The sequence below is a fragment of the Bison bison genome, unplaced genomic scaffold, assembly GCF_000754665.1.
Source record: "Bison bison bison isolate TAMUID 2011002044 unplaced genomic scaffold, Bison_UMD1.0 scf7180017864312, whole genome shotgun sequence".
Taxonomy (NCBI): domain Eukaryota; kingdom Metazoa; phylum Chordata; class Mammalia; order Artiodactyla; family Bovidae; genus Bison; species Bison bison.
In genome coordinates this window covers 71408-86758 of record NW_011494884.1, presented here as the reverse complement: position 1 = coordinate 86758, position 15351 = coordinate 71408, and the positions used below count along the sequence as shown (strand labels likewise).

At 40.6% G+C, this 15351-nt stretch overlaps 1 protein-coding gene across 1 annotated transcript in view; it reads right to left on the bottom strand.

Moving 5' to 3' along the window:
- PIWIL1 (piwi-like RNA-mediated gene silencing 1) overlaps window positions 1-11851 on the bottom strand; it is a 33422-nt gene extending 21571 nt beyond the window's left edge. Inside the window, exons 1-6 of the mRNA XM_010852433.1 lie at window positions 11774-11851; window positions 10641-10752; window positions 2730-2855; window positions 2015-2229; window positions 1520-1641; window positions 351-431 (exon numbers count right to left, since the gene is read on the bottom strand). Coding sequence (XP_010850735.1) covers window positions 351-431; window positions 1520-1641; window positions 2015-2229; window positions 2730-2855; window positions 10641-10752; window positions 11774-11851 — 734 coding nt within the window. The remainder of the gene's footprint in view (window positions 1-350; window positions 432-1519; window positions 1642-2014; window positions 2230-2729; window positions 2856-10640; window positions 10753-11773) is intronic.
- Window positions 11852-15351: the final 3500 nt, after the last annotated feature.

Sequence of the window (15351 nt, the reverse complement as noted above, 5' to 3'; positions counted from 1 at the left end):
GGACATGAGTGTGAACAAGCTCCAGGAGCTGGTGATAGACAAGGAAGCCTCGCGTGCTGCAGTCTATGGGGTTGCAAAGAGTCGGACACAACTGAGCAACTGAAGATCAAATATAAACTTTGTGTTGGAAAACTCTATGCTTTTTCCCTGTGACAAGTAAATATCACATGATCTTTAAAGCGCCAGGTATTCTGGGATGTCTCCTTCATTGTTCAAACCAAGTTAAATGTTCATTTAATGTGATGGGTACCATTAACAGCCATAGTAAATCTGATCATTTCAAAATAGAGCATCACTTTCAAAGTCTGTGATTAAACCTAAGAAATAGAAACTTCCCAATTTATACAAACCTATGATTTGGAATATCAATTGGGTCACTTGGGTTATAGTAATTCCGTCCAATTTGTTGCAAATTCATGATCTTCAAAAGCCTAGAATTTGAAAAGTCAGAATAATGACTACTGATAAGTACCCCACACTACAATTAGAATGGCATATTGCTTACAGCAGAGGTTGGCAAACTATGGCTTGTAGGTGGGCCAAATCTAGCCTACCTGCTGGTTTTTGTATGGCCTAAGAGCTATTTTTTTTAAACAGCTTTTAAAGGTCTAGAAAAAAATCAAAACTATAATAATGGATAAAGATGCATGAATTATAAGAAATTCAAGTTTCAGTGTCCATCAGTGAAGTGTCCATCATTGGAACACAGCCATGATCATATGTGCTCAATGACTGCTTTTCTGCTTCAACAGCAAAGTAGAATGGTTGAGATACAGATAATATGGCCTGAAAAACCTAAAATGTTTACTATCTGGCCATTTGCAAAAAAAAGAAAAAAAGTTTGCCAACCCATCATTCACAGAAAAGTAAATCTCCTATTGCATTAATTCAAGTAAATATCTACCAAGATTAATCAGTAGCAGATATCTTATGACCACCTTAAAAGGGTAAATTACAAACCCCAGTATTATGTCTCACTATTCTCACACCAATTTCAGTCTCATCCAGATTGCTTCCCACTCAGCAGGGGGATAGAGGGCAGTCTCCTTAAAACATGTGTCCTAATTTTGGATTTGGAAAAAAAGAGTATCCACACTGACAGCAAATTACAGAGCATGCAGTATATGTCCTATGATGGAAGAAATAAATCTGAATAGGCCTAAATCCTGCCCTGTTTTCTGAATTGGTACCCACTGTGGGAGAGAAGGAATATAAGGTTAGTGACAGACCTCTGAGAGACTGTGTGTTCTTAATAGAAGCTCAAATAGGATTTAAAAGGTCTAATCTCAACACAAATAAGGAAGTGAACAACATGACACTTGCTTAAAGCAAATAAATGAGATTTATATCAGTATATCACACCTAAAAATGATTAAAACTCAAGAGTAACCCAATGATCTTAACCAATCACTGTCAAATCTAGGTACTAAGTATACAAGTACTTACTATACATGCCTTCCAGCTTTAGATTACATTTAAAATTTCTTATTAAAATGTTAAAAGAAAAACACTAACATACCTCCTGAAAATAATATTATAGAACTGCAAACAAGTTGGGGACGTAGGTGGGAGTTCATTTGTCAGGGTGATTGTTATCCTCACGTGCTCTCCATTTCGAGTCTGACTAAAAACTTCAGTAACCTGAAGCCAGAGTGGTGGAAAACCAAACTTTTGTTAAAATAAGCCCAATACATAAGCCTGTTGAATAAGGCAACAATCTGAGCCATCAAGATCAAGCTCATGAAAATTTAGAAAAGTTAAAAAAAAAAAGAAAGAATGGGTATGAGAAAATGATTTTAAGTGCTTTACTATTACTTGATTGTAATGATGAAGTCACTCAGGTAGATCTAAGAGTGATACAATTATGCCAGAACACCCTGTGGGGGCATTATAAACCCTAACAGACAGAAGCCTAACAGACTGGGGGTTCTTGAAAGCTACCCTAGAATGTTGCAGTTTGGCTTTGAGGTGGGAATCCCCATTTCCCTCTCCCCATTCCAACAACTGAAATAACCTTGTGCTGTAGTCTTTTAGGTAAAAATAATATTGTTCCATCAAAAGCATGACACCTTCCAATTAAATCCTCATGTTGAAAAAGAAGAGCTGAGCGGAGTCTTCTGGCTTCCATCAACGGATTATAGTCAATGTGATACTGATATAAGGCCCACTGGGGACGGGATGTCAATCGGAAATGGTTAGTGCTTAGCCTTACGATAATACCTGAAGAACCTGTAAAAGTAAGTCATGTTCAATTAATGATATGTCAAGTTTATGCTTCCTTGAAATCTTCACTGCCATGCCAAGGCAGATGCAGTTCTGTAAGCAAAGGGCTAAGAGCAACAGACAACACAAGTTCTCAGACATCTGACTTCGGGGACTACTATTCTATTTACATAAATTACTGGAAGCATCCATTTAGAAAACAATTATCCCTAAAGTAATTTACAACTGAAGCAATGAAATCTTTATAGCAAAAAGCGTTAAAGAGAAAAGTGATCTATGTGATATGTATCCAAACATTTCAGTGCAGCTGAAAACATCTATGACCTATTTCAAAACCAAAAAGGAGAGGAAAATGGAAAAAGTATCCATGCAGTCTTTGAACAAACATACTCTTTCACCTGAGCAATTCATCATACAAATAAATACCTAAGTGAAAGTGCTTCAATTTACTGTCCTGTGTACTTGAAAAGTAATCTCATGACACTTATTCTTAATGATTAACCTACCTGTTTTTGATTCTTTCACATGATCTAGGTTCTGTCTTGTATTCACACCAAGATCATGAAAGTCTCTACGACGACCTCCTCTCTCTGCTAATGATAACTCCTGGAATCCAGCAGATATCTGGAGTTCTTTAAAAAAAAAAAAAAAAAGGAATAACAAAGAAAAAATACATCTAAGTTAATACGCAACATGACAAATGCAATTCCCAAAGTACGCTACGGCATGAAACCCAAAGGCTCCTGTGGTGCTAAACACAGTGTGTAACAATCCTGTCAGGATGTATTAGGTATCTGCCAACCAAAGAAAAAAGTAACTTCTCAGCTAGAACCTCTTGCGTGGAGCCCTTCTTGTCACCACTCTAGGCAAACTCAGCTCCCTCACAGGACATATATATAAGACCAAGATGACTGGACTGATTCAAGAACTTAGAAAAATACATTTGCTGATTGGGTAATTATTTTTCTGTCTGTAGGTATAATACCACCTAAGGGCCTTAATATCAGTATTTTCACAACTTTTATGATATAATTATAGCTGTAAGAATTGGCAGTTTATAAAATTTAAATGTGCTACCTGAATTAGAAAATGTTGAAGTTTAAAATGTAATTTCCTCACCAATTCCTTAAAAACCAGCAGAATGGAGGGGATGAGCTTGTGCTATCCTGTGACCGTGATACACATCTACTGGGGTAGGTTAACTATCAGTACATGGTTACTTGCAAAAACTGTGGTTAAAATATCCAAATTACTAAGTCTTTTAATTTGTATAAAATTTTTCCAGTGGTCATGTATGGATGTGAGAGTTGGACTACAAAGAAAGCTGAGCACTGAAGAATTGATGCTTTTGAACTGTGGTGTTGGAGAAGACTCTTGAGAGTCCCTTGGACAGCAAGGAGATCCAACCAGTCCATCCTAAAGGAAATCAGTCCTGGGTGTTCATTGGAAGGATTGATGTTGAAGCTGAACTCCAATACTTTGGCCATCTGATGCAAAGCGATGACTCACTTGAAAAGACCCTGATGCTGGGAAAGATTGAGGGCAGGAGAAGGGGATGACAGAGGATGAGGTGGTTGGATGGCATCACCGACTCAATGGACACGGGTTTGGGTGGACTCTGGGAGTTGGTGATGGACAGGGAGGCCTGGCGTGCTGCAGTTCATAGCGTCTCAAAGAGTAGGACACGACTCAGTGACTGAACTGAACACTTTATATAACTAGTATGATGTGGACCAAAGAACAAATACAAGCTATATAGACAAGTGTTAAATTCTAGCTTGCAGTTAACATGCATGTTAATCTTGTGTAACAGACTGCTGACTACACAATAAACAATATTTCATTATTTTAAAAGTTTATTTAGGAAGTAACACACCTAATAGGGGATTCCCAGGTGGCATAGTGGTAAAGAATCTGCCTGCCAATGCAGGAGGCAAGGGTTTGAGCCCTAAGTTGCAAAGATCCCCTGAAGTAGGAAATGGCAACCTCTCCAGTATTCTTGCTTGGGAAATTCTGTGGATAGAGGAGCCTGGTAGGCTACAGTACATGTGCTCACAAAGAGTTGGACACAGTTGAGTGACTGAGTGCACACACATACCTAATAGACTAAAATTTCTACCTTCCTTGCACATAAGGATGGCCTAAGAGACTTTTGCAGAAATTATTGGATGAAACTTCTACAAAAGCACCTTAAAGGCATTAATAGCTGGCTTTTATATTCTCCACGCCCCTAGCTGCTAGTCTTGCCTGGAATCTGGATGTTATGGCAAGAGGGAGCCGAACCAGACATTCTGAGCAAAACATAAATCTTAGTGACAGAAGTCATGGACTTGGGAGAACAAAAAGATAAGGGAGACCAGTCCTCTTCTAATCACAAATGCTAAAATTAGCTTAGAACTGCCAGCTTCTCAAAGAGAAGTAATGTAGCTCAAACAAAATATATTGGTTCCTGATATATCTTGTAAACAAGTTATTTTAATATGAGCTTCAATTTCTACACCTGAAAAATTGATTATAACAGATTTTTACTGGAATGTGGTAAGTTTTAAGTTAAGAGCTTCATTTATAAAGCACTTTAAAAGTACTGCTAAATATGCTGGTTCTTGTGCCTCAAGATTTTCAGGGGCTCTATTGTTAAGTATTTTTATCTTAGTTTTTTTTTAATTGGAATTTAGTTGCTTTACAATGTTGTGTTAGTTTCTGCTGTACAGAAAAGTGAATCAGCCATACATACACATATATCCCCTCTTTGTCACCACAGAGCACTGAGTTCCCGGTGCTATACAGTAGGTTCTCATTTCTCATTATGTTATACCTAGTAGTGTGTGTATGTCAATCTCAGTCTCACAGTTTATCCCACCCCAGCCCCATCCCCCAAACCCCTCTTAGTGTCTTATTTGTTTGTTCTCTCTGTGTCTCCACATTTTAAAATCTTTCAGTATCTGGGGGCTTCCCTGGTGGTTCAGTGGTAAAGGATCTGTCTGCCAATGCAGGAGACAGATCAGGAAGATCCCCTGGAGAAGGAAATGGCAACCCACTCCAGTATTCTTGCCTGGGAAATTTTACGGACAGAGGAACCGGGCAGGCTACAGTTCCTGGGGTTGCAAAAGAGTCAGACATGACTCAGCCACTGAATAAACCCCTGGTGAACTTTTTACACTAAAGACTTTCAGCTTAAGGTGTCCACACTAACAAAGGTCAGGTATACTGAATCTAGTCTGAGGGCAACAACTGGTCATAAATGCTTAATTTGAATTCTTCCTTGAAAAATTTGGAGGAGGGATTCCCTTCTTATTTCTCATCAACATTCCCATTTGCCCACATGTAAACACAGATGAATGACACCAATATTTGCTGAGTTCCTTCAAGGTATCCAGGACTGAATTAGGTACTTCTCATATGAATATCTTATAAGCTTTCAATAACCTTATAAAAAAGGCACTGAAACTTGGAAAAATTAATAACTTACCCAAAGATTCAAGTTTTTAAGTGGCAGAGCTGGAATTTAAACCCAGATAATTTACATTATCTTGTCTGCTACAATGCAAATAAGTTGGGCTATAAAATAAAAATCTCCATTCTAAGCCATTAGATTATTCCCCTATATGAAAATTAAGGTCAAAGTCTTTCAGCTAATATCTATTCAGTTAGTTTTTTAAGAGGGTATTCTGTAATAATTTAACCTAGACGAAACTTTTTTAGGAATTCCATGAAGAAAAATTTTTCTTTCAGCAAAAGTCATTAATAAAATGACACTTTATTAAAAGAAAAAAAGAAAAATTTGAGTTTCTCTTGAAAAAATAGTAGTCATGGATATGAAAACCTAACTGCAAGCTTCTGAAAATAATAATGACATCTGCTCCCCTCTCCACATATAGTACTGCTACTATTAATACTTTAGTCAAAATATGAGTAACTGTCAATCTAAAAGATGTTTTAAATGGGGATACAACTGGAGAAAGAAGAATGGAACTGGAGCAATCAACCTGCCTGACTTTGGACTACACTACAAAGCTACAGCCATCAAGATAGTATGCTACTGGCGCAAAAACAGAAATATAGATCAATGGAACAAAATAGGAAGTCCAGAGATGAATCCACACACCTATGGACACCTTATCTCTGACAAAGGAGGCAAAAATATACAATGGAAAAAAGAACAATCTCTTTAACAACTGGTGCTGGGGAAACTGGTCAACCACCTGTAAAATAATGAAACTGGAACACTTTCTAACACCATAGACAAAAATAAACTCAAAATGGATTAAAGATCTAAATGTAAGACCAGAAACTATAAAACTAGAGGAAAACAGAGGCAGAACACTCTCTGACACAAATCACAGCAAGATCCTCTACGACCCACCTCCCAGAGTAATGGAAATACAAGCAAAAATAAACAAATGGGAACTAATTAAATTAAAAGCTTTTTCACAATGAAGGAAACTATAAGCAAGGTGAAAAGGCAGCCTTCAGAATGGAAGAAAATAATAGGAAACGAAAATTAATCTCCAAAATATACAAGCAATTTATGCAGCTCAATACCAGAAAAATAAATGACTCAACCATAAAATGGGCCAAAGAACTAAACAGACATTTCTGCAAAGAAGACAGATGACTAACAAACATATGAAAAGATGCTCAGCATCACTCATTATCAGAGAAATGCAAATCAAAACCACAATGAGGTATCATCACACCCCAGTCAGAATGGCTACCTTCAAAAAGTCTACAAACAATAAATGCTGGAGAGGGTGGAGAAAAGGGAACCCTCTTACACTGTTGGTGGGAATGCAAACTAGTACAGCCACTATGGAGAACAGTGAGGAGATTCCTTAAAAAACTGGAAAAAGAACTGCCATAGGACCCAGCAATCCCACTGCTGGGCATACACACCGAGGAAACCAGAATTAAAAGAGACACGTGTACCCCAATGTTCATCGCAGCACTGTTTATAATAGCTGGGACATGGAAGCAACCTAGATGTCCATCAGTAGACGAATTGATAAGAAAGTTGTGGTACATATACACAATGGAATATTACTCAACTATAAAAAAAGGACATATCTGAGTAAGTTCTAATGAGGTGGATGAAACTGGAGCCTATTACACAGTGAAGTAAGTCAGAAAGAAAAACACCAATACAGTATATTAACACATATATATGGAATTTAGAAAGATGTTAACAACAACCCTATATGCAAGACAGTGAAAGAGACAGATGTAAAGAACAGATTTTTGGACTCTGTGGGAGAAGGTGAGGGTGGGATGATTTGAGAGAATAGCATTGAAACATGTATACTACCATATGTGAAAAAGATGACCAGTCCATGTTCAATGCATGAAACAGGGCACTCAAAGTTGGTGCACCAGGACAACCCAGAGAGATGGGATGTGGAAGGATGTGGGAAGGGGTTTTGGACGGGGGGACACATGTACACCTGTGGCTGATTCACCTCAATGTATGGTAAAAACCACAATATTGTAATTAGCCTCTAATTAAATAAATAAAAATTTTTTAAAGGGATACAACTGGAAACTTTGTTCCCCTTCCATGCATCTTCCAGAATGATTTATTAAAAACACAAATCAGGACATGCTATTGTTCTATTTAAGAGTCCTCCCATGTCACCATATCCCACTTTACAGAGTGAAAACTCAAGGTCTTAATGTCTGTGCTGCTGCTGCTGCTAAGTCGCTTCAGTCACGTCCAACTCTGTGCAACTAGAGAGATGTCAGCCCACCAGGCTCCCACGACCCTGGGATTCCCTCCAGGCAAGAACACTGGAGTGGGTTGCCATTTCCTTCTCCAATGCATTAAAGTGAAAAGTGAAAGTGAAGTCACTCAGTCGTGTCTGACTCTTTGAGATCCCATGGACTGCAGCCTACCAGGCTCCTCCACCCATGAGGTTTTCCAGGCAAGAGTACTGGAGTGGGTTGCCATTGCCTTCTCCACTTAATGCCTCATTAGTGATAAATCTGTTAAGGCTGTCATTTTAATTTCTAAAACACAGTGGATACCTGAACGCTTACTGTGAGAAGCACTTCTGAGATGTAATACTTACAAGAGCAGGGAAAGACGGTAAAACAGGGCTTTGCATTACCCTGAGTATCACTGAGTCCTCACAATGGCCCTTATCTTTAAAAACATATACCTTTATATAGGTAGGGGACTGAGTTTCTTAGAATTCAATTTAAATTCATGAGTCATTGTTTAAAAAAAATGTATTAGTGAAGATCAATACAGAGCATGTTTAGGGAAAATATAATAAAGCAAGTGACCTGGAGGTGTTTTTTGGAGTCACTGGTTTCAGCACTTGATTCCCACTCTGCATTTAGTCTTGTCATTTTTGGCCTCTGAAGATTTTCCAACTATCTTGCCAGATCAGATAATTTCAAAAGGTATTTTAAAAATATAGCACATTAAAGGTATTTAGTTGGAGGATATATATCCTGGTATAATGCTGGATACAGAATTCTTACTTGGCTTATATATTTGAAACTCATGCAACCTTATGTTTCTATTATCAGAAACATTTATAACTTAATGTGACATATTTATTCTAATAGAACGGATTATATCTCCCTGTTCACTTTTTGGATTAAATGGGTAATTTTTTAAAAAAAGATTGAGGAACGTGATTCAATCAGTTCACCCAGGGAAAGTGATTCAATCAGTTCAGTTCAGTCGCTCAGTCGCGTCCGACTCTTTGCGACCCCATGAACTGCAGCACGCCAGGCCTCCCTGTCCATCACCAACTCCCAGAGTCCACCCAAACCCATGTCCACCGAGTCAGAGATTCCCATGAACGAATTGTAATCAAGGACCTTAAAAATTAAAACATCATGTAGCCCACTGGGGCTTCCCCAATGGCTCAGCGATAAAGAATCCACCTGCAATGCAGGAAACTCAGGAAAAGCAGGTTCAATCCCTGAAACAGCAACCCACTCCAGTATTCTTGCCTGAAAAATCCTGTCGACAGAAGAGCCTGTGGGCTATAGTCCATGGGGTCAAAAAGAGTCAGACATGACTTAGCAACTGGCCAACAATAATACATATTTACTAAAAATACAAAGCTGTTTTACAACTTGTTTTCATTTCAGTCAAGTTTTTACATTTTTGAAAATGGCTAAATGGTACTCCATTGTTATTAAAGTACAACAGGTTTTACCCTTACCGAACAGGTTTTTCCAGTTTTGGGGTCTTGAATATAGTTAACAGTCTTACTTACATGATTGTACTTATTCAGTGTCTGGATAAATTACCACGAATATAACTGCTACTAAAGTGTAATGCTGCTACACATTACAAACGCCATCCAAAAGTTAGTACAATCCTACATGGAACGCAAGTTCCAATTTTAAAACTGCCAAAACTGGAAAAAAATAAAATGGAGAATAACCAGATTAAAAAATGCTCCAGTTCAATTTAAACTTAATGGTAAGGCTTAGCATTTTCACTGCCCTTTGCACTTCTCAATGATTTGCCCTTTCCTTTGTCCACTTTCCCATCACAGATTCATAAGACTGCTCCGTGTATCAGAAAGATGAGCTGTTTTCTAATTTCAGTTAAGTTTCCAAGTTGTCTCTTGAGTCTGACAGTATCTGTCACAGTTCAATTCATACCACTTCAAGTTCATCTTAGATTTATCCATGTTTTCTAAATTTCATGGGTTTCATCTGTGATGACTAAATATTTGGTCATAGTGGTGCAAGGCATAAAGCAAGGAACCAGCTTTGTTCTCAAGTTTTCCATTTGCTTCAACACTTTCATTGCCCATTTCCCATGCCAATCCCAGGGTTTTAAAAGCCACTGTTACTACACTAATTCTCTACGTATATATGTGAGTTTGTTTAATTCTCTACGTATATATATGAGTTTGTTTAATTCTCTACGTATATATATGTTTGTTTTTTTCCAATTCTAAAACCAAACTTATTAACTATTAGAATCTTATACCAAGCATCCAAAAAAATTAGCTTTTGGAACAATGCAGGGAAAAAGCACAATTTTTGGAATCAGAACCGGCGTTTTGACTCTACTGGCTGCCAGAGGATGAACCAATACCACACACATGAAAATATATTTTATAAGTCAAAGTTACAAACACTAAAGTTGGTACAGCTTTGATAAAACCACTAAAGAAGCCAAGAGAATGTTCTAAATTAATACCTAATAAGCACATTTATAATTAGTTTAGAATTTACCTGCTTTGTAAAAGCTCGTGTGGGGCTCTAGAATTTGCTCTTTTTTGTTGCCGAGAAAAGAAATCCTGAGGCACTGCAATCCATGGCAGGCTGCACAGCCTGAGGGAGATGCTGGGACTCCTTTTTCTTTAAACAGGATTTTGGTAACTGCTCCCCATCTATTGCTACAAGCGCACAGACACACGCAGGAAGCCCTTTCCCTCTCCCTTCACCTTGTGACTTCGCTGTTGCTCCCACTGTTCCTCTCTGTCGTCCGCGGCCAACTAATTCCCCCTCTGCTGGCGGCTGCTGAGGTCGAGGCTGAATGTAACCAGGCTGCTGACTCTGCAGTTATATGCAAATAAAGAACAGCATTCTTTTTGTGTCAAGAGGTCACAGACATCAGAGGAAATAACTAGTCAAACAAATCTAAGGCATTCAACCAAAACTGATCTAAATTAGTAATCAAATATCTTACTCTTACGAAGAAATTTCTTCAAGAAGGGTTACCAAGTGAAGTTAAGAACCAGCTTCCAATACCCTCAGGACATAGAACACAATTTTCCTTGTACAGTTCCTACCTCCTTCACAGGACACAGTTTTTAAATTTAATTTGACAGCCTAAGCTGATGAAGGCTTCAGTTCAGTTCAGTTGCTCAGTCATGTCCAGCTCTTTGCGACCCCATGAATTGCAGCACGCCAGGCCTCCCTGTCCATCACCAACTCTCGGAGTTCACTCAGACTCACGTCCATCGAGTCAGTGATGCCATCCAGCCATCTCATCCTCTGTCGTCCCCTTCCCCTCCTGCCCCCAATCCCTCCCAGCATCAGACCCTTTTCCAATGGGTCAACTCTTTGCATAAGGTGGCCAAAGTACTGGAGTTTCAGCTTCAGAATCATTCCTTCCAAAGAAATCCCAGGGCTGATCTCCTTCAGAATGGACTGGTTGGATCTCCTTGCAGTCCAAGGGACTCTCAAGAGTCTTCTTCAACACCACAGTTCAAAAGCATCAATTCTTTCTGCGCTCAGCTTTCTTCACAGTCCAACTCTCACGTGCATACATGACCACTGGAAAAACCATAGCCTTGACTAGAGGGACCTTTGTTGGCAAAGTAATGTCTCTGCTTTTCAATATGCTATCTAGATTGGTCATAACTTTCCTTCCAAGGAGTAAGCGTCTTTTAATTTCATGGCTGCAGTCACCATCTGCAGTGATTTTGGAGCCCCAAAAAATAAAGTCTGCCACTGTTTCCACTGTTTCCCCATCTATTTCCCATGAAGTGATGGGACCAGATGCCATGATCTTCGTTTGCCAGTTTGTTTCTCAAGGACTCTCCCTGCAGTTAGAAAAGAGTGACATACTCACCGCAGAGGCGCCCACATGCTGCACCATCTCCTGACCACGCGCCCTTCCTCTTGCTCTCGCTCTGGCTCTCCCAGTCATTTTCCTTTTTCTTAAGAGGAAATAATCATGAAGACAATACTCAATGTTTGCAATTGTATTTGAGTGTTTCTACAATGCTATCTTTAAACTGATTTGGTTAAGATTCTAAAATAAGCTCCTGGGTAATCACAGAGTTTCCTAGCCTGTGAAGGCACTATCCAATATTGCCTCTTAAGGCAGTATCCCCACCTTCAGCAAAACCTAAGTGCTCCTGTGCTAGGTGACAGCACTGAAGTAGAAGACTTATTTTCATGTAGTATGTCATCTTTCAATTGAATTAATTATAAAAAGTCTTAAGATATTGGTGAATAGTTCTTTCACACCTAGATATGTAATCTATGAAAGAGGGCTCTTATGGTAAGCTTTATGCCAGGCCCTTTAAGTAATTCTTATACATACACTACTGTATCTTCCTGGATCATTCCACAGTTGCATGTAGCTTAATCTTTTTTTTAACCACATCATTTACGCCCCATAATTTCATTCTTGATGAGTGGCATCCACTCTGTCTCTAAGGAAACAGTCATTCATCTCCAAACTACTCCTTTACTGCTCCTACCACACATGATCAACAATTCCCCACATTTTTTCAACAGCACCCTGTAAATGAGTACCTAATGTAAGCTAGGATCTATCAGGCATCAAATATATTACCATGTATAAAAGGTTCTCTACCAACTCACCCCCAACTATAGAGTAGAAAGCAGTATCATCAAGTTATTATCAGAGCCAGACTGGCTCTTCTTCACATAACCTGTGAAGCAAATCACATAACCTACGACTCGCGTCTGTATTTGTAAAATAGTCAATAACAACCTATACTGCACAGGTCAACTGAGAACAACTCAATGCGAACACACAGAGAGCACAAAGTGCCTGGCATACCATGAGCATTCAACACATGTGAGCCCTTGTGGAAACGGCAGAAAAAAATCATAACCACAAATATTTAAGTTTAACAAGGAACAAAGAATGTTCTTACAAAGAGGAAAGCAGGAACTAATTTACATACTGAAGAGGTCTGTCTGCAACAAAACTAATATTTAAACTGAGATGCAGGAGGACTAGGAATTGGAAGGTTAGGTGGGACCACTTGGAGAAAGCAATAGCACCCCACTCCAGTACTCTTGCCTGGAAAATCCCCTGGACAGAGGAGCCTCGAAGGCTGCAGTCCATGGAGTCGCTGAGGGTTGGACACCACTGAGTGACTTCACTTTCACTTTTCACTTTCATGCATTGGAGAAGGAAATGGCAACCCACTCCAGTGTTCTTGCCTGGAGAATCCCAGGGATGGGGGAGCCTGGTGGGCTGCCGTCTATGGGGTCGCACAGAGTCGGACACGACTGAAGCGACTTAGCAGCAGCAGTGGGACCACTCTTCAGACAAGAGTGAACAGCTCGTGACTATGTGTTGAGAGCTTGGCTAGTCTGCAGGACTAAAAGATGTCCATTGTGACTGAAGGGTAATGAGCTTGGATTTGACACTCAATTCACAGAGAGACTACCTAAGGTTCTAAAGAGGGGCAGATTATAAGACTAATTACAATTAAATCATTCCGCTTTAAGTCAGGATAAGCCTTTTCTGAGTTTTCTCAGCTTCTAAACATTTTTGTTCCATGGCAATTTTCCTAGGAAGACAAATATAATGACACTACACTTTTAAAGACCTCTTTATCAAACACTAAAGGACTAAAAATACATTAGCTCACATGCCTGTAAAAACTTTAATGATCTAATCAGCAATTTCCAAAGCAGGTTACACAATATAATCTGCTGAGAAACCAGCATATTAGAACAAATTTTAAATGCCATTATAAAGTATTCTGAATTTACCATATGTATATTATGACAATTGTTATACATACATAACTTGGGCCTTCCAGGTGGCTCAGGGGTGAAGAATTTGCCTGCCAATGCAGGAGCCCCAGGAGACGTGGGTTTGATCCCTGGGTCAGGAAAATTCCCTAGAGGAGGAAATGGCAACCCACTTCAGTATTCTAGCCGGGATAATCCCAGCAGAAGAACCTGGTGGGCTACTGTTGGGGTTGCAGAATCTGACATGATTGAGCAGCTAAGCATGCACACATACATACATAACTCACGCACGGAGCACACAGGGATATATGCCCAAGTCTCTTACTGATGGTCAACTGAATCAAATCTGGAGATCTCTGCTTTATACTCCAGCAAACACTACTTTCCTCCATGCACCAGCTATGATAAATTCCTTGATGCACTCTGTCCCAGGGCACACACATCCTTTGCTAAAGCACCACACTCTCCTCTCTGAAATGGAAGAATTCAGCTTATCCTTTAAGGATCAGCCCAAAGGCCATCTCTTCCACCTTCCTGTACCAAGTTGTTTGCATGTGTATTAATTACAGCAACCACATCTCATGGGTAAGCAGTTCCTCCTCCCCCTCACACACACATTTCAAGAGCTCCTCCAGACAGGGCTGCTAATCAGTCTAGTCCTTTGCACCTAAGCCCAAAGCATGGCAACCTAGCAGTGTCTATGTGCATATGTTGTAAAAACCTAGTAATAAGCTGAACTGCCACCCAAATAAGGGATTTTTTAAAAAAATTACTGCAGTAGTTCTCAGAGCGTGCTCCTGGACTGGCAACACCTAGCACCCGATTGAAATGCAAATTGGAATGGGGGTCCCACTCCCAGTCCCCAGAGAGAAACCCTGTTCACTGCAGGTGGTTCTGATGATCGCTGAGCCCGAGGGCCCTGGAGCACGATACCCACAGCGTCCAAGCCAGACCGCGCGGGTCGACCCCATACCCAGGTCCACTGCATACGGGCTGGACTCAGCTGTGTCCTCCCCACTTCAACATCCCTTTGGCTGGACCACAAGCCACTCCTATCACCTGGAGGTGAGAAACCGAGCTGGTGCTCAAAGGCACCACACCAGCTACAAAGGACATCCAGGTCAAGTGGACATCCACCCCAGGGGCAAAGACACTAGTGTCCACCCCAAACATGCAGCTGAATCCTCTGCGCGTCCTAAGGCTGCCCTGCGCGGTCCCCAGTCCTTCTCCCGATCCCGCTCGCTTCTCCGGCCCCACCCGCGCCCACTGACGGCAGAGGACACCTCAATACAGGACTCAGCACAGGCTAAAGGACCGCGGTGGAGGATGCCCCGCCGCAGGCACGCAGGCTGGAGCCCGAGGGTGACAACCGTGCGGCGCTGGTGTGCAGCTACGTGCTCCCAACCTCCGCAAACTAGCGGACGGCCGGGTCACACTAACAGTTACCGCGGCGCAGCCAACGGTTTTCTCACACCAGATTCCTCCGCGCCGGGACTTGGGACTTTGAGCCACGATGCCGGCCCAAACGGACCCCTGTGCCTCTCGACCCCTCAGAGCCGCTGGGTTTGCTCTTACCTCAATGTCCACTCTGGGCGATTGAAGGGCCTGGGAGCCAGTGGAAATGGGAAGGATCCTCTTTTTTCAGGGCGGATGGACACTGACCTCAAGGAGTAAACTGCTCTGCAC